Raw genomic sequence first — 18,586 nt, 5'->3', positions numbered from 1 at the left:
TGCACAAACTTCTCCCCAAAACCACTGGGACTTCATCTCTTTCTCTCAAGCCTCTGGGAGTATAGGTGATTAAGAGTGACCTGTTACCATTACTATAGGAATAACCTTGAATCTCTTTGATAAAATAAACTTTGAATTTTAATACCAGTAAGATGACTTCCTTTAAAACACCTCAGGGTGAATTGTGACAAGCCAGTGTATTGTGTGACACAAGACTGAGAACAGCTCTTGCAAAATATAAATCACCAGTACAGGTGCAGCAAACAGTGCGAACACAGGAATCCCATCAACAATACTGAGGATTACATCTGACTCTGCCCCCAGACTCGGATAAAGCAGCTTTCAGCAGGAAATAGACACTGTTGGATGGAACAAGTTTAAACGAGCCTAACGGAGAAGCAGCAGTATCCTCTCTCTGGGGCTTTCTCAAATCTGGACAAAAGACTAAATGCTGAGAATGCTGAATTTGGCAATCCTGTGTGGGAATGATGTCTGAATTCCAAGCCCCAAGTCTGCCTTCAGTGTTGGCCTTAAGTTATTCTCTCTTCACTGCAACATTTTGAAGTGCCTCCTGTGTACCAGGCTCTGTGTACTCCAAGCTGAGTAAAATACAATCTCTGCTCTTTGTGAGTCCCAGGGTCTCCAAAGTGGAGTGCACACACCCCTGGTGGAGGTGAAGATACCATATATACCACTGAGCCATGAGAAGAAAATAAAAGAACTTTGATTGATTGGCCTCTTCTTTTTAACTTGCATCTGTGTTTGTAATTTTCTGTGCAATGCTCCAGAAATTAGGAAATGGTGAGCAAAAGTTTGGGACCATGGATCTAATCCCTTGCTATGTAACCGTGGCTCACTAAAGCTATAATGGGACAGCAGATCAGAAGTACCTGGAAAGAGTTCCCAGATGATCAATGGGACTGTGCAAACCCACAGCACCTGCCCATCCTTAATATGGCTTTTGAGATTCACTGAACCAGCTGGTCTCTCAAAATGCAAACACACTGCCCTTGAAATGCCCTCTAAGTGGGGCAGTCACATATACTTTTGAGGATGAAATGAAGAGACGGGGGTGAAATAAGGAGTTAGTTGTCAGGAGGTCCGATCACTCTAGCTATAGGTCACAAGTGGAAGAGGAAAATGTAGCACATTTGCTCACCACAGCAGCTCAGATGTGCTAGCTTAGGCAACCTAATCTGGACAGTTGCCAATGACTTTTGGTTCCCAAGCCTCAAACAGGGAGTTCTATAGGGCTCCAAGTTGAGAATATGGCATTTGACTACCTCCAGTGAGTTCTAAAGGAAGATGATCTGCAGACAGGAATGTGGGCTCACATAAAATTGTGCTATTTCTTTGTGGTTTTAGGTACTAATGCAAAACAGCCCCTTTCCTTACAGGACAAGACTGCTCATCAAAACTGGTAGAATCAAGGTCTTTACTACTGGTCAAAACAGCAAAAAGATGCTTTTCTACGATTAGAGAGGCTTGAGAGGTCAGATAAAGGCACCTCTCCTGCATGAATTCCCTAAGTGTCAAGAGAACAAGGAAAAAAAGAGCCCCATCTCCTCTACACAGTCTTCTTCCCCTCACTTCCACTCGAACCTGCCCACTTGATGTAACTTTTTGCAAACTGCTCTTCACTTAACTTTCGGTAAGAAAGTTAAATTTCACCATACTGGAGGAAAATGACTTCAAATATGTAACTAACACGTGAGAAATAAGGAGGGGGAGCTGAAGGCCACAGAATGAAGCAGATTCCAAGTCAACAGGCTGCAATACTCAGTAAAACTCCCATTGGCAGAGAGCAAGCCGAAAGCCTCCCACCACCCACCTGGAAACACGGCAAAGCTCTGGCCTGCACAGAAAGGATTTCTTCACGGGGTCAATTACTCCTTTAAAATTATTTATTTCTAAGAGGTCCCCTTCCTTGGCTATAAGGCAAAAGGAAATTCCCCTCACCACAGACCTCTCAGAATCCCTTCCTCAAACAGTTCTTCGGAGCTCTTGACTTAATCACTCAGCAGGCCACACAACACACAAGCGCATACACCAAGCCCTGCGTTCAGTTACCCTATTTTTTTATTGGTCGTATTTGCCAATACCACGGATAACACCTATTTCAGTTTGCTCTTCTTTTCTGAAGGGAATGTCTAAAGCCTCAGGTGTCCCTTTGAGGAGCAAGATTTTGAGAAGTCAGAACGCTCTGAGTGACTTTCCCAGCCCCAGGCAGCTCAAAAGAAAAGTTCTGGAGATGAATGTACAGCAGAAAACTGCTGCCTTCCATTCTAGAAGGTTGGGCAGAGAATATGCTCTGGAGCTTTGATTTTCTTCCAACATCCTGTACCTCGGGTCAGCATTCTTTCTTTAAAAGGCCTACTTGGGGAAGAAGAGTATTTTCACCAAAAGAAACCTGCAATTTCCCCCCTCCTTCCGTCTTAATTTTGCCCGGCTCCCCTCACCCCCACCCCGCGCGCTCCAGAACCCTGGGCGTTTGTCGGGCAGTCCACAGTGGAACTGGACCGAGGTGCCAGGTCGCTCTACCTGGATGAGGCCGAACTGGAAGGGGATTCACCCTGAGGCACAGGTGTTTCTTCTCCCCACATGCTGGAACCCAGAAAGCTCCAGGTGTTCCCCACGAAACGTGCCTAGGTCTGCAGACCCAGGCCAAGTTCTAGGCGCCCTCAGCCTACCGACTACGAAGCTCTTGCCAGCTGAGCGGGGGCCCGCGCGAGAAGGGAAGGTCTCCTGAAAAGGCTGCCAGGGGCAGGCGTTTCCAGATTCCTTCCTCCTGCTTGGCCCCAGATACACTTTCCGGGGGTTGGGGGGGTGACTGTGCCCCAAAAGTCTGGGGTTAAAAAGCTGCTCGCGGTTCGGACCCGGACTGGCGAAGTCTGGAAAGCCCGCCGCGCGGTAGTGGGTGCTGAGCACCTCTACACACAGGTGACCCGCGCCCCGCTCCTCGGAACACGGGTGGGTGGGATGGGACGGACCACCGACTCTGCCCCCCGGCAACCCCTTGTCCCCCCAGCCCCGCCCCCGGCGCCCTCACCCCGGCACTCACAGCGCTTGGGTGAAGGCGCTGAGCCCCTCCGGCACGGCCGTCAGCCCCTTCCCGGAGCAGTCCACCCGACGGTCGCCGTCGCAGCTGCAGGGCGCCGCGCAGAGAGGCGGCGCCGCGCCGCTGAGCTCGGCCGAGCCGCGCAGCCCCAGAGCGAGGAAGCAGAGTAGCCCCAGCGGGCCCGGCATTGCTGCGGCCGCCTCCCGCGCCGGCCTCTCCCGCGGCGCCGCTCACTCGGCGCGCCTCCGCTGCCCTCCGACGCCCCCCGCCGCCCTGGGGCGGCCGGCCTGCGGACTGGGGCGGGGACTCTCCTCTCTCGGCGGTCGCGCGGGCTCGGCCCCTTCAACAGTCCGCGGCGGCAGTGCAGGGACGCGGCGCTCCGGAGTTTCGCCCTTCCCGCTGCTCCATGGAAGCGCAGAGGCAGCCCCGCTCCTCCGGCGGCTCAGGCCAGCCGGCCCGGCCGTGCGCAGCTGCCGGGGCCGCGCTCTGCCATCGCACCCGCCTCCCCGTCCCCGGCCTCGCGCCGCAGCCGCTCTTCAAGGTTGCGGAGCGCAGCCTTCAGCCATGCCGGCCCCTCGCCCCAACCCCCGCCCGGCTCTCGTACAAACACCCAGGCTCCTGCTCGCTCTCTCGCAGCCGCGGCTCAATCTCCTCCCGTCCTTTTCCCTTCTAGGGTTGCACGCTCGGGTTCCCAAGCCCCCAGCCGCTGGGTTATGCAAATCACTTAGGTACATGCAAAACTAACCCTTCTCCCGGAGCGCCATTGGCCCGCAGAGGTCTCGAGCTCATTACTATGCAAGGAGGGGAGCCGCCACTGGCCAAGAGTAGGACCAGAGGGGCGTGTTTATCGGGCGTGAGTGACAAGGTAGTGCTGGTGCTGGTGGTGGTTCAAGGCAAAATTCCCGACTTGGCTCTATTTGCGTGGCAGACTGAGGATGGAAGGTGGAAGGATATGAAGACGTAGAGTCTGTTTTTTCCCCTCCCCCACCCGTCTTCTTCCCTCCGCAGAAACTGGATCTCCTAAATTGGATGACCTGAAAAGTAGAACTTGCCTCCAGCCTTCAGTTAAGTTTCAGATGACACTCTGCTCTTCCAAAGGGTGAGGTCTTTGGGAGCTGTGCAAATGGAAAAAAGATTTTTGAGGAGAAAGAGGAAGTCTCCCTTCTTCTGACATAAATTTTTAGGTTTTAGCTATGTATGGAATTAAAGCCGCGTACCCTCACAACCCTCTCACTTCACCTGAGATCTTTACACCTATTTTGATAGGCACTGGTTAGCTAAGTCTTAGCTATGAACCCTGATGATACCAAGTTTTGGGGATCTCAGTTCAGACGGCTTTCTCACGTTCTTTAAAATCCTAAAACACAGGAATCTTGTAAGGGGCAAAAGAGGTGATGTTACTGAACACTGGAAAATTTCTCCAGACAAGAGAACATTTGAGTGCTAGGTAACTACCACTGAAAAGTCATCCAGCAACTTTGGTGTCAGGTAATTTATCAGCATTCCTTCCTCTTGTGGACTTCTGGGGCTTAATAGACCCCACAGAATCATTATTTGCAACAAATACTGCTTTATGGGCACCTCTTTTCTTACTTTCCACTATGCCTTTGGTTGTCTTACCATCTATATTAGGGACAGTTTTCATGAATACTTTAAGGCAGATGGGGTTAAAAATGTCACTATCATAAAGTTTACCTCTCATGTCACCTAAGTAAAATTAAGGAAAATGGAAATAAACTGATACAGACCTAAGAAGTTTAAAATGAAACATTGCCATCATCTTTGCATTTGAGAATTTATCTTTAAAAATAATGCCTAGCTGGGCATATGACTAATATACTATAAACTGATTTATATGCTAAAGTGTCAATAAATACACACTACACAAATGATCCCTGAAAGTAGAGTCTTGAGAGAGTCAATATATACAAAAACATGCCTTGACTTCCAGTTTTTAAGAATGACATATTTCCTCTAATTGTGGATCTGAAAGAGAACTCAGAGCTATATGGACAACCCTCTGGTTTTATAGATGAGAAATTCAAAACCCTCCGGTATTGTGTGCTGCCCAAGATCATCACAGAGCAACTCCTGGTCTCCTGGCTCCTTGCCTCCTGCCCTTGGAGCCATCCCTAAATTGGTGCCCATTGTCTAAATCATTTCAATTATTTTCTAGCAACTCTCATGAGAAAGTGAAGTGAGGAAAAATTGTAAATTGGGTTTCTTTACTTGGTTCTCTTAAGACCACTCTTTTTATAACAATATGAAAGATTGCAGAATTTCTCCTGCCAAGATACCACTTTCTTATGCTGTTTTAAAACAAGAATTATAGACTATACTGACTGATTTTTTTTTTACCTCAAATAACTCATTTCCTTTCTTCTAAAGTAGTGGGTTTTAAACTTCAAGAAGCATAAGAATTGCATGCAAAGCTTGATTAAAAATGCAAAGTGATTTAATAGACTGGTATGGAGCCCAGGAATCAGGGTTTTGATGCCCATCACATGAAAGTGTTATAGGGAGTCCATAAACCACATTTTTCCTTTGCTTCCAAGGAGTAAGATATTAGGGCTGGCAACTTCAGGGAAAGGGGAGATTCAGATTTTGGAGAAAGGAGAGATGTAGATTTTATTGAAGAATAAATTCCTATTGTCTATCAGGTAAAGAAGGTGAGAAAAGAGATTTCAAATTTGCAGTTTGTCCAAGAAGACAAAATTTCAAGAGCAATGGACTTGAGTAAGGAAGAAAAGATGTAATATCTATAAAAGTGTTAATATCTCTTGTAGTTCCTATAATATTTGTGCTTTACATTAAAGATAAATTGGCCAGTTAGTCTTCACTTCTTGGGTAAGATGTCCTAAGACAGTGGGACGCCTGGGTGGCTCAGTTGGTTGGACAACTGCCTTCGGCTCGGGTCATGATCCTGGAGTCCTGGGATCGAGTCCCGCATCGGACTCCCGGCTCCACGGGGAGTCTGCTTCTCTCTCTGACCTTCTCCTCGCTCATGCTCTCTCTCACTCTCTCTCAAATAAATAAATAAAATCTTAAAAAAAAAAAAAAAAAACTTATTTAAAAAAAAAAAAAAAAAGATGTCCTAAGACAGCAAAACAATTTTTTAGATTCTATCCCAGATAACTAGAGAAAAATGATCGGTTGTTAAATAAACCATAAGGACCTAGAAAGATATCAGGATGAACCAAAATGTGTTGGCAAGCTAAAACTCAACAGAGACTGTTTCCAGACCGGCTCGTCTTTCTCATTTTTCGTAGCTGTGGATGAGTGAATGTGCAGCATCTACAGGCTAAAGAAGAGGAAGTGGCCCCCGGCTGCAAGGCTTCTGCACACTCTACAGGGCACTTTTGTGCAATGGAGAAGGCACCCTTTTTGGGTGATGCTCACCTTGGGGCTTTTGGGCAAAGGGCACAACAAGGTTTATCGTCTAGTGGACAATCTAGACTTTGGTCCCATTCACCTCCTCACCCCGGCGCTCTTGTAAATATAGAGACTGCATTAAGTGTATGCAGAGGCTCTGCCTGCTGGGCCAAGGTGCTCCATCAGGGAAATAAAAACTAGGAGGTCCTGGGGGCTCTCCCATAGTGCTATAATGACTGAAAGTCATCGAACATACAGAATTTCACTTGTTATGAATTACTTCCGACTTACAGAAAGAACAAAAATCTGAGTTCACAGCAATCAGCTTAAGAAACAAAATGTTGGGACGCCTGGGTGGCTGTCAGTTAAGTATCTGCCTTTGGCTCAGGTCATGATCTCAGGGTCCTGGGATCCAGCCCAACATAGGGTTCCCTGCTCAGTGGGGAGTCTGCTTCTCCCTGTCCCTCTGCCTGCTGCTCCCCCCACCTGTGCTCTCTCTCTTTCTGTCTGTCTTTACAAAAAAGGAAAGAAAAAAACAATGTTACAGTTGTAATTGAAGCACCCTTTGTACCTCTCTCCAGTCTTTTCGACTTGGGAAGTCAGCCTTTTCCTAAATTTTGTAATTAATTTCCATGCATATTTTCATGCTTTTTTTTTTTAAGATTTTATTTATTTGACAGAGATCACAAGTAGTCAGAGAAGAAGGCAGAGAGAGAGGAGGAAGCAGGCTCCCTGCTGAGCAGAGAGCCCTATGCGGGGCTTGATCCCAGCACCCTGGGATCATGACCTGAGCCAAAGGCAGAGGATTAACCCACTGAGCCACCCAGGCACCCCTATTTTCATGCTTTTTATATGTGTGTATCCCTGAGTAATATACAGTCTTGTGTTGCAAATATAAATAATATAATTCTGTATTCCAGTGCATCTTGCTTTTTTCACTCAACTGTGAGCTTTATGAAATAGGTGTTCATGAAATATGTGGTCCTTTTAAATTCATCTTTATTATTAAATAGTATTCTATTTAAAGAATGTACCCAGTGTTTATCCATTTTATTGTTAATATTAAACTTATTTCTATTTTTTTCTAACAATGGTACCTTGATTATTTTTGTACAAGTCCCCTTTTTTGTGCACTCAAAAGTTTCTCTAACATGTGTCTTTTTTATATACGTTTATTATGTATGTGTATGTGTATGTGTGTGTGTGTCTAGGAGTGGATTACGTGCACTCACCATTACTGAATGTTGTAAAATTCCTTTCAAAAGTGATTGAACTGGGGTGCCTGGCTGGCTCAGTCATTAAGTGTCTGCCTTCGGCTCAGGTCATGATCCCAGGGCCCTGGGATCAAGCCCCACATCAGGTTCCCTGCTCAGTGGAAAGCCTGCTTCTCTCCTCCCACTCCCTCTGCTTGAGTTCCCTCTCTCGCTGTGCCTTTCTCTGTCATATAAATAAATAAAACCTTAAAAAAAAAGTGATTGCACTTACTTGTGCTTCTCGCAGCAGAGAATAAAAATTCCCATTTCTCTATATTCTACCAGCACCCGATATTGCAAGAATTAAATATTTATAAATCCAATGCATATGAAATGCAATCTCAGTGTAGTTTAAATTTGAATTTCCCTGATTACAGCTGCATCTTTTCTCTATTTACTGGACATTTCAGGGTGCTCTTGTGTGCATTTGCATTGCCTACTCATTTCCTTTGCCTGTTTATTTCCTATTGGGTTGTTCATATTTGTTTTTATTGTTTAGGACTAATAGTTAATACTCTGGACTTTGTCAGCCATATGGTCTCTGTCACAACTATTCAACTCTGTCATTGTAGCATCAAAGCAACCATAAATAACACATAAACAAATAGATGAGGCTGTGTTCCAATAAAACTTTTTGGGCAAAAATAGATATTGGGCTAGTTCTGGCCCCTGGGCCATAGTTTCCCAGCGCTGTTTTACAGGTGCAAATCCCTTATTGAAATCTGATTATTTTTGAAACCACTTGCAAGATTATGTGAAATTCAAAAGGACATACCTCAGAGGTGATCATCTTTTCTTACACGTTGAGATCAAGAAAAACTTTCAAATTTCTGGTCCTGTGGTGAGCTCATGCTAAAGATTCTATTTTGGAATGAGCTAAGAAGAGCCAATTGCAAGCCAAAAAAAAAAAAAAAAAAAAAAAGCCCCTCTTTCTGGAATGAATGGTCCAGAAAGAGTCCCGTGCACTCAAGGTTTACCTTCTTTTCCATCCAAAAGGCACTCCAAAGATTTTTGACCTGAGGCAATCACATGACCTATGAAAAGGAGCTACTGGCTTTATAAAAGCATGGGTGCCAAACCTGCCACCCAAAGGTAGAAGCTTGAATATGTATATTAAAAATACATTAAAAGGGGCACCTGGGTGGCTCAGTGGGTTAAGCCTCTGCCTTCAGCTCAGGTCTCAGGGTCCTGGGATCAAGCCCCACATCGGGCTCTCTGCTCAACAGGGAGCCTGCTTCCCCGACCCCCACCTCTCTCTGCCTGCCTCTCTGCCTACTTGCGATCTCTCTCTCTCTCTCTGTCAAATAAATAAATAAAATCTTAAAAAAAATACATTAAAAATACATATGTTGGGCACCTGAGTGGCTCAGTCAGTTAAGCAACTGCCTTCAGCTCAAGTCATGATCCTGGAGTCCCAGGATGGAGTCCCACATCGGGCTCCCAGCTCTGCAGGGAGTCTGCTTCTCCCTCTGCTACCCTCTCATGCTCTTTCTTACTCACTCTTTCTTTCAAATAAATAAATAAAATCTTTTAAAAAATGTTTATATTTATATTATTATATTCATATTTACACATGCAAACACATACATGTATATGGGTATCTATATGTACATATACATACATAAACATTTCAAAACATGAGAGAGTCAAGGAATAAAGAAAGAACATCTCACCCATCAGATATCTGGTATGTATCTAACAGTTGACGTCTCAAGAGAAATGCTATTGTTTCTAAGCTCTGAGTCCTCCACATTTGCATTTGGGGCAAGCAGAGCCCCCACACTGGTGTAGAGGCTTGCCAAACTCATGCTATCCTGGTCTTAAACAGGTGTTTTCACCTAGACGTTCTTTTCTTCTGTGTCTCAGTGTCCCTAGAGTGATCCCGTTATGCACAGGACCTACTATTTAGGGATAATTTAAAATAACAACAATCACTCTGAAGCACACAAAATAACAATGGAAAATTGCTGATCTATTAAAAGTTGCACTGTGGCCAGATTTGGGCTTCTGGGTCCATTTTCCTCTACTGCCACATGCGCAGATCTGACAGATCTTGGGATGTGAGGACTGGCAACTTCTGGTGTGACTGACTGAAATCCATTTTTGAAATCAGCTCTTTTCAATACATCACCAAAGAAGTCTCAGTTTCCTGACCTGGTTGGACATCCTGGGGTCAGAGACCCTTTTCAGTACTTCTGAAGACCCATATTGACCCCAAATTTCAAAACATTTAGATAAATATCAAAAATATTTTCCTATTCATGCCCAGTCTTTCTAAACCCAATTTTCTTATCCTGATCTTTCCCTTTCAAATCAAACCCAAGAGGTGAATGACATTCAAAGGAAACAATTTCCGAATGACAGAACCACATGTAGATCCCAAGGCCCGAGTGCATAAACTACTGGAGAGGCTCAGAACTAAGTAGAGGTAAATAAGCATTACAGAAGCCAGGCATTGTAACAGATAGAACAGCAAAAGTTAAAAAAAAAATCAGAAAAATAGAAATCTAGAAAGATTATCACCTGGTCACTCTGAGAAATTGTTAGGAGCAAAGTACTAACACAAAGTTCAGTCACAGAATTGGGTTCCTTTTTATTCTTTCAGAATTCCAAATAAGAGCTTGAACATTTTAGGAAGACCATAGCATGAGACAAGATTTCAAAGAACCACATGCAAAATGCTGGCATCCCACAAACCAAGTGCATGCAGAAGACCAGCGCTTGGGGGTAGTTTTTACCTGGCAACTAAAATATCCCAGAAAGCTCTTCTTCGTCTGCATGAACATATTTGGAAAGGAATCTAGGAAAGAAGCAGTAAGAGAATTTAAACTCAAAGAGAAGCTGTGGGAAGATGGGGAGAGAAAACATCCCATTCTGTAGATTCTTTCTATTCCTGACTTGGACGCCTAATGTTGTGTCAAGAAGGACACTACTGAACACCTCACAGGTAATTTCAAAAGCTTTCTTTTTGTCTAGTGAGAGTTACTATGACTCTCTTCAAAATAAGGAGTGGCAATCACAATGAAAACTTTTAATCACCCTAGGACTTTTGAAAATGCTTTTAAAACCTTTTTAAAAATAAAATCGGAAACAATGCTTTTAAACAACACAGGCAAACTACCAACGGTCTGTAATTTTCATTTGAGAAATGAGCAAAGACAGCTATGGAGACCAGGTTAATGGTCTTAGACTTTAGGATGATGCCCAAAATGCTATTCTTGGAGTCTGGTCAGCAAACTCTTAGTACTATTTATTAAACTTTTTGCGTCATGTTACTGTTAAAATATATGAACTCTGTTCATAGAATGGAGTAAGGAAAGTTAAAAAAAATTTTTTCAATATGAACGTGAATAAAAGACCTTGAGGTGGGGCGCCTGGGTGGTTCAGTCGTTAGGCGTCTGCCTTCAACTCAGGTCATGATCCCAGGGTCCTGTGATGAAGCCCCACACTGGGCTCTCTGCTCAGCAGGAAGCCTGCTTCTCCCTCTCCCACTCCCCCTGCCTGCTCGTGTTCCCTCTCTCGCTGAAAAATAAATAAATAAAATCTTAAAAAAAAAAAAAAGGACCTTGAGGGGATAGAGAAATATATATATCTTTTCAAGCCCCATGAACTCATGACCTGGGGATCAAGAGTCACATGTTCTACCTACTGAGCCAGTCAGACGCCCTGAGATGAAAGAAACATATAGTAACTTGGCCAGTTTGCTCCTTTTATTTCAGAATAACACAAACTGTAAAGATTTCCAACATTCTCTGGATTTTTTTTCCCCCAAGGAATTTTTAGCAAGTATCTACTCCTCGGAATCTACTCTGCTAAGGAATAAAGAGTTTAGATTAAAGTAGGCCAGTCTACATGTAAATCACCTGGGAAGATGTTTAAAAACTCCCCCTCCATTGATTCTGATGTCATAAGCCTGACATGGGGCTCTGGATTCTCAGTATTTAAAATTTCTTTATTTTAATGTAGTCTCCCACCCGAATTTATGACTCTCTGATAGAAGATTGTGCAAGCTTGGGTCCTTTGAGAAGCAAACACGGATAATTGGATAGCTCATGCCAGAAATTTATTAGGGGAAGTATTTCTGAGGGAAAATGGGGAGAGGATGGACAGAGGGAGACCTTTTAGAGCCATTAGACTGAAACACAGGTTTGACTCCAGGACAGGAGAGAAGGAAGGACAAGAAGTTGGGTGATCTTTGAAGTGTAGTTGACATGGATAGAACTGGAGGGGATTATGCTAAGTGAAGTAAGTCAAGCAGAGAAGACAATTTTCATACGGTTTCACTCTTTTGTGGGACATAAGCAATAGCACAGAGGACTACAAGGGAAGGGAGGGAAATCTGGAGGGGGAGAAATCAGAGAGAGAGATGAGCCACGAGAGACTGTGGACCCCAGGAAGTGAACGGAGGGTCTCAGAAGGGAGGGAGGGAGGGGGTGATGGGTATTAAGGAGGGCATGTGTAGTGATGAGCACTGGGTGTTATACGTAACTAATGAATCATTGAACACTACATCAAAACTAATGATGTACTACTATACAGTGGCTAATTGAACATAATAAAAAATAAATAAATAAATGCTTTTTGTAAGGGAAGAAAAAAGTGCAGTTCTGTCAAGGTTTGGCAAGATCAGTGGGGAGACCCGGAGAGAAAATCACCATCAGAAGAGTCCCTTTGTCTCCTGAACAAGCCTGCTTTAGCTGTGCTCAGTCCCTAACTGGGTCCAGCCCAGCGAAGATGTGGTGAAGGATTTCCCAGCAGGACTGAGTGTCAGTTAGCCTCCCCATATCCAGAAGGGCATTTCGATGGCAGCCTCACCAAAGAAGGTACGGTAAGGAGTCCCTCCCTTCATGCAGCTTCCAGTCCAACGTAATTTAGGGAATTTAGAAAAGACCTTAAGGCTTGTTGAGTTTCCTGTCTGAGGCTGAAGAATGTTCAAGTGTCTCTGTCACTCTTGGATAGGTCAAGCATCAGCGTACTCACATGCCCATTTGTAGCGTCCATCTTTGAGCAGATGGGCTGTTTAGAAGTTCCATCCTCTGTGGTGCCAAACTCTTTCTCCTTGGTATGTTAAAATACTCAGAAATACAAAGAAATGTGGAGATCATATGTAAAATCCCCTCGTTCAACAGTGAGAAATCGGACCCACAGAGGGTAGCTAAATTATCCCCGGCAACATACCTGGTGAATGGCAGATCTGGAGCTAATCTGGAGTGCCTGCTCTCTCTCTCTCGGACAAATAAATAAATAAGTAAAATCTTAAAAAAAAAAAAAGATAGATGCTATAAATGGGCATGTGAGTACTCTATAATTGGTTTAATTTGTGTTTTTAATTTAGAGGGAAGAGAGAAAAATTTTTCACAAATGTAGTGTCATGCAAAGCAAGTTAATCTCAAGGCCTCAGATGGTCTTTGGTTTATTTAAGGAACGTGCCATGTCCTCTCTGAAAGGACTTTTCTCTTGATCAAACATCCTGTTTGGGCTCGGGTGAAGATAAGGAAGAGGCTCAAAGCCAAAGACAATTTCCAGTCAACTCGAGTTGTTCGTACTTAGAAGCCCTACAATAACACTACAGGAATCCCCCCCTCTGCACAATCCCTGACAGCATATAGACCGAATGGTAGGTAGATAGTCACGTAAGTTGGTGATTTATACAGATTTGTTCTGTTTTCTTTCAAGGTGTATTTGAGTTTACTCATTTACGTGTTTTGACTTTTATAAAATACATTTAAAGATTAATTTTGCATGTGAAAGAAAAGATTGGGTACATTTTTCCCCCCAAACAAGAGGAGAGGTTATTATCTCGCTGCAGAAAGTCTGCAGAGAGGTCAGGCCTCGGGGCAGGTTGATGTGGCCACTCAGTGATGTCATCAAGAACCTGAGGTTCTACTTCTCTGTTCTCTCTTCAGTATTGGCTGCAAACTCCAGCAATTCCATGGCTGCGGCAGTAGTTAGGCTCCAGAGAGGAAGATGTTGCGTGTCACACAGGGTCACAGGGAAAAACCGGCAGGGCGGTCCGGAGACAGAAGACCTCAGCAAGCAGAGTGTTTGGGCCACAGCTAGATTATAGAACTCAGGAACAGCCAGACAGAAGACACGCAGAGAGCACCGTTGGGGGACGTGGAGCTTCTGTGTCTTCCCTCTCCAGGGGTGCCGCTCTCCTCATACTGCTCCACCTGTTCACCAACCCGAGAGTCAAATCAATAGATTTTTAAATTTTTGGCCTGATCTTTAGTCAGGAAGAACGATTAGAAATTTCTGAAATAGGGGGCGCCTGGGTGGCTCAGTGGGTTAAGCCGCTGCCTTCAGCTCAGGTCATGATCTCAGGGTCCTGGGATCGAGTCCCGTATCGGGCTCTCAGCTCAGCAGGGAGCCTGCTTCCCTCTCCCTCTGCCTACCTGTGATCTCTGTCTGTCAAATAAATAAATAAAATCTTTAAAAAAAAAATTTTTTTTCTGAAATAGAAACAGTAGCACTTTGGTGCCATCTTGTGGTGAAATATGAAAAGGCAGGAGGAAACCGACTATCCACACAGAGTATAATAAATCTGTGAGGTTCTCCCCATTTACAGAAAGGTGGTGAGTAAGAAAGGGGTGTGTGTGTGTGTGTGTGTGTGTGTGTGTGTATGCTATTGCCTCCTTTCCTCCTTAATAAGATTTAAAATGAAAATATTTATAAAAATTCCAACATTTCCAATATTTGCAAATTTTAAAAATGGTTTAGATTATGGTTTAAAATTTTGTTTTGTTTCCAACCATTCTTCTCATACAATTATTTATATGTTCACGATTTACCTTGCTGTGGGGACATCACACCTTCTAGGTTTAAATTCTCAGTGTCTACTTCTGCTTATATGCATGGAAGCATTCATTCTATGCGAGATGGCATGACAATCCAAGCTTTAATCCGGGAAAAAGGAAGAGGCATTTTTGTCTTGGCTCTGCCCATATCCATCTAGGGAGTGAGCGAGCTGTGCCCTTGCAGGATGGAAAGATGAGAGCTGAGCCATGGTCCAGACTAGGTAGATGCATCTGGCTAATTTGAAGAAGCATATTTACTTCTAAAGCCTAAGGTATATGCACTTGCCTGGTCTTTAATAGAAAGTAAGCGCTATGAGGCAAGGGCTTCATTTTGTTCTCTATTGTATCCGTATTCCCTAGACCATAATTGTCACATGGTAGACATTCAACAAATATTTGTAATATGAGTAAAAAATGAAGAGGACATTTTGGTACCCATCTGCCAACTCATTTGTCTTACTTCCTGCCATATTCAGAGCTATAATGGGGGAAAAAGCAACCCTGTTTATTGGACCCTGTTGAAAACTCAAGTCCCCAGATAGTCACATGGGTAGCTTCTGCAGTTCACACCATTCAGGTTTCTCTTCAAATGCCCATGTCCTCAGAGAGACCTTTCCTCACTTGCTAAAATAGCATTCTTTCATATTATTCTCTCAACAAATATTGTCTGCTATGTGCCAGGTACTATTCCCAGCTCTGGATATAGGACAGTGAACAAAACGGAATCGTGCCTGCCCTCAACATTTATGATCTTGGGGAGGGAGTGGGCTGACAAGATAGACAAATACAGATCAGCAGAGGGTGAAGGAGATTCCAGGCAGAGGGAACAGCAAGTGTAAAGGCTTGTCATGTTTGGAGACACAAGAAGGGTGGCAAATAGAGGGAGCTAACCTAACTTTCTTTGCTGTCTTCCATGAACAGGACCCGGCACATTAATGGAGTGAGGTGATAAAGGATTGATGAAGATATTATCCCTATAGTATCACGGTCCTTTCTGGACTATTTATTTTAACATCAAGATCAGCTGACAAATTGTTGTTTTTATATGGTTCCAAGGTAAATTCTTGATCTAGCTGGGAATCGTGGAAAGTAAACCAATTCAACAAGGTAGAACAAATCACAATACTGTTTCAGGCACCATGCTAGGTAAATGAGAGTGGTGATCCTTCTTGCCATCATGAACTAAAATTCTAATGGGGAAAACACAATGAAGTGCATAATATAAATAAGGCGTTGCCACATTAACAGAGGATGAGGAACATATCTTTGAGTGAACAGAAGCCTTAACAGAGGTGGTGACTTCAGTTCATACCTGAATGGGGAGCAGCAGCCAGTGGGAAAACCAGAGGGAGAACCTTCTGGCAACAGGCCTTTGGTGTGGGGTCAAGCAAGCGGAGCAGGGGGAGGAGATGAGGCTTGAGAAGAAGTGGGGAATGAAATGGGCAGAAACTTTCTGATCACAGCAAGGTGTTTAGATTCTATCCTAAGTACAATGAAGAGTTTTCAGGATGGAGCAACACAACTGGTTCTGGCTGCATCCATGCTTTTCAGGATGCTGAGGAGCCAGTACGAACCTTTATAGGGTTAAATCCCCCTGGCCAAGGGCAAACTCTCATGTTCCACCTGGGGCAAGGGCTGCTATACAAACTTTCTTCTCAGTGCTAGATCTTCTACCTCTGCCAACTCCTACATAAGTCCTTGAATTGAGAAAGATGCAGCCAGGCAACAACTGGCAGCCCTAAAGGAAGGAAAAAACAAAGTTCTGACCGGCTTCAGATGGCCCTTTGGAGGTACAAGCTCAACAGCGCTGCATGGGAGTCTGAGGAAGCGTCAAACAGAAAACAAAGAACCTGGCATTCCCCCACTCCAGAGGTGAGAAATCTCCTTCCCCTGGTCAAAACCACTTCTACTGACACCTTTTTATTACACATGGGGAAAGTCATATTCAACTTTGCTTCTGTACCTATTTTTGGTAATTAATGCCATCAAAACATGGATTCCCTTACACACGAGTTTTCTTGGGTTGCTGAAACAAAGTACCACAAACTGGACTGGGTGGCTTAAGAGAAATTTATTCTCATGGCTCTGGAGACTAAAGTCCAAGATCCAGGTGTGTCTGCAGGTTTGTCTCCTGTTAAAGAGAATCTGTGAAAGGACTGTGAAAGAGAATCTGGTCATACCTTTCTGCTGGCTCCTGGAAGGTGTGCCAGCAATTTTTGGTGTTCTTTGGCCTATAGAAGCATCACCCCATTCATCCTCCCATGGTGTTCCCCGTGTTGTATTCAAATTTCCCTTTAAAATTTTTTAATAAGCATATAATGTATTTTTATCCCCAGGGGCAAATTTCCCTTTTTTAATGAAAATACAGGCCATGTTGGATTAGGCTCCCCCCTCGCTTTAACTGGATGACCTCTGTAAAGACTCCATCTTCAAATTAGGCCACATTCTGAGATACTGGGGGTTAGGACTCCAAGGTGTCTTTTTTGGGAGGCACACAATGCAATCTGTAACACCTTAAGATGCAAAATCAAAGTCAGATAGCATTTAAACTCTGGGCCCAAACCTACGTCAAGTAAGAGATACCAGAAACACAAATTTCCCCCTATTTTCATGTCGATTGCACTTTTTGCCAAATGAAAAACAAAATTAAAGGTTTGAGGTTTTGAAACTGATTAGAATTACTTTCCAGAACTGCCAAATAAGAGCAAAATAAGGGGAACTTATCAGCAACCAATGGCTAAATTTTCTTTTTATCCCCTTGGTTACAATTCTGGAGATTGTAACAAATTAAGATTTCTTCCACACTTCCTCCCCTAAAGAAAACATAAAAAAAAGAAAAAAGAAAACCTTTTTATAGGACCAAATCTGGACAGTCCAAAATATACCTCTGCAGTTGATGAGTGTTAGGAGAGCTCTCACACATATCTTGTTGATATAAAGCACATTGTCCTTTAAAAAAAAAAAATTAAATTGATATAATAAAATTTACAAATGGGTTCTGTATGAATTTATCATTTGCTTACCATATGAAGTAAATCTTAAAATTCCATTAGGTGGAGGTTATCTGCCACCAAATAAATAAGTGAACAAAAAACTGGGTCACCACTTCATTAATTAAAATGAGAGTAATTAACAATAGTGAATATTTTAAAACCAGAATTGAAAGATTTAGAGAATCGGTTATTCTAGCTTACTAGTATTTTGAAGAAACTGAATGCTAACAATAAGTGCTTTTTGTTGTATCCCTTGTGGCCTGACACATCTTCATGCATTTTAAAAATACACAATGCTGAATTATGCCTTTTATATGTCTGACACCCATTCCAGCAATCCATGGTTTCTAGAGCTAGGTTATATCCTTCCTACAAACTGCTTTTTTGATTAAACAAATCCCTTACTTGAACTGTGTGATTTTCATTTTGAATGTGGTCTTAATCTTCCACCCCCCAAACCCCACTAATTTTAGAATTCCATTAGCTCTTTGATCCAAGTGGACAGAAATCTGAAAATTCCTTATGAATCTTATTCCTTATGAAGTTTTCAAACATAATTTTTACTTATTTATCTTTAAAGATTTTATTTATTTGAGAGAGAGAGAGAGAAAGCACGAGGGGGGAGGGTCAAAGGAAGCAGCAGGCTCCCCCCTGAGCAAGGAGCCTGATGTGGGACTGGATCCCAGAATGCCGGGATCATGACCTGAGTGGAAGGCAAGACGCCCAACTGACTGAACCACCCAGGTGTCCTTCAAGCATAATTTAAAGGCTGTTTCCTCATCATCAAAAAAGTAAGAACTTGCTAATTTTAATTATGTGGTCACATGTCTTCCTTCACTACTAAGTTCCCTTAAGCTTTTATATGCAAATAATAGCAGACACAAAAATAGCACTCACTTCGCCAGGTACCTTTTTCAGGGCTTGACAGATAATGCCCAGTTATAGGCATTCTTATTACACAGGACAGGTGAGGGAACTAAGGCCCAGAGAAGCAATTTCTGTTAAGATTACATAGTAATGGCGAGTCTGGGATTCACACCAGGGTAGTGAGCCTGTACACACTGTGCCGTCAATCACATGCCATACTGCCTCTCTCAAAATAACAAAAGAGAA

General features: G+C 43.5%; 1 protein-coding gene across 2 annotated transcripts in view; it reads right to left on the bottom strand.

Moving 5' to 3' along the window:
- The window catches only part of LOC111150173 (leucine rich repeat containing G protein-coupled receptor 4), a 102,995-nt gene extending 99,734 nt beyond the window's left edge, over positions 1-3,261 (bottom strand). Inside the window, exon 1 of one of the 2 annotated variants that reach the window (XM_022507572.1) lies at positions 3,062-3,261. In XM_022507572.1, the coding sequence (XP_022363280.1) occupies positions 3,062-3,246 (185 nt within the window). In that variant the 5' untranslated portion in view covers positions 3,247-3,261. The remainder of the gene's footprint in view (positions 1-3,061) is intronic. The other variant, XM_022507571.1, reaches the window with a different exon arrangement.
- Between the last annotated feature and the right edge of the window lie 15,325 nt (positions 3,262-18,586).

Source organism: Enhydra lutris, unplaced genomic scaffold (genome assembly GCF_002288905.1).
Source record: "Enhydra lutris kenyoni isolate GAN:26980312 unplaced genomic scaffold, ASM228890v2 scaffoldscaffold22, whole genome shotgun sequence".
NCBI lineage: Eukaryota > Metazoa > Chordata > Mammalia > Carnivora > Mustelidae > Enhydra > Enhydra lutris.
The sequence above is the reverse complement of the archived record's forward strand: the minus strand, read 5'-3'. Positions and strand labels throughout refer to the sequence as shown.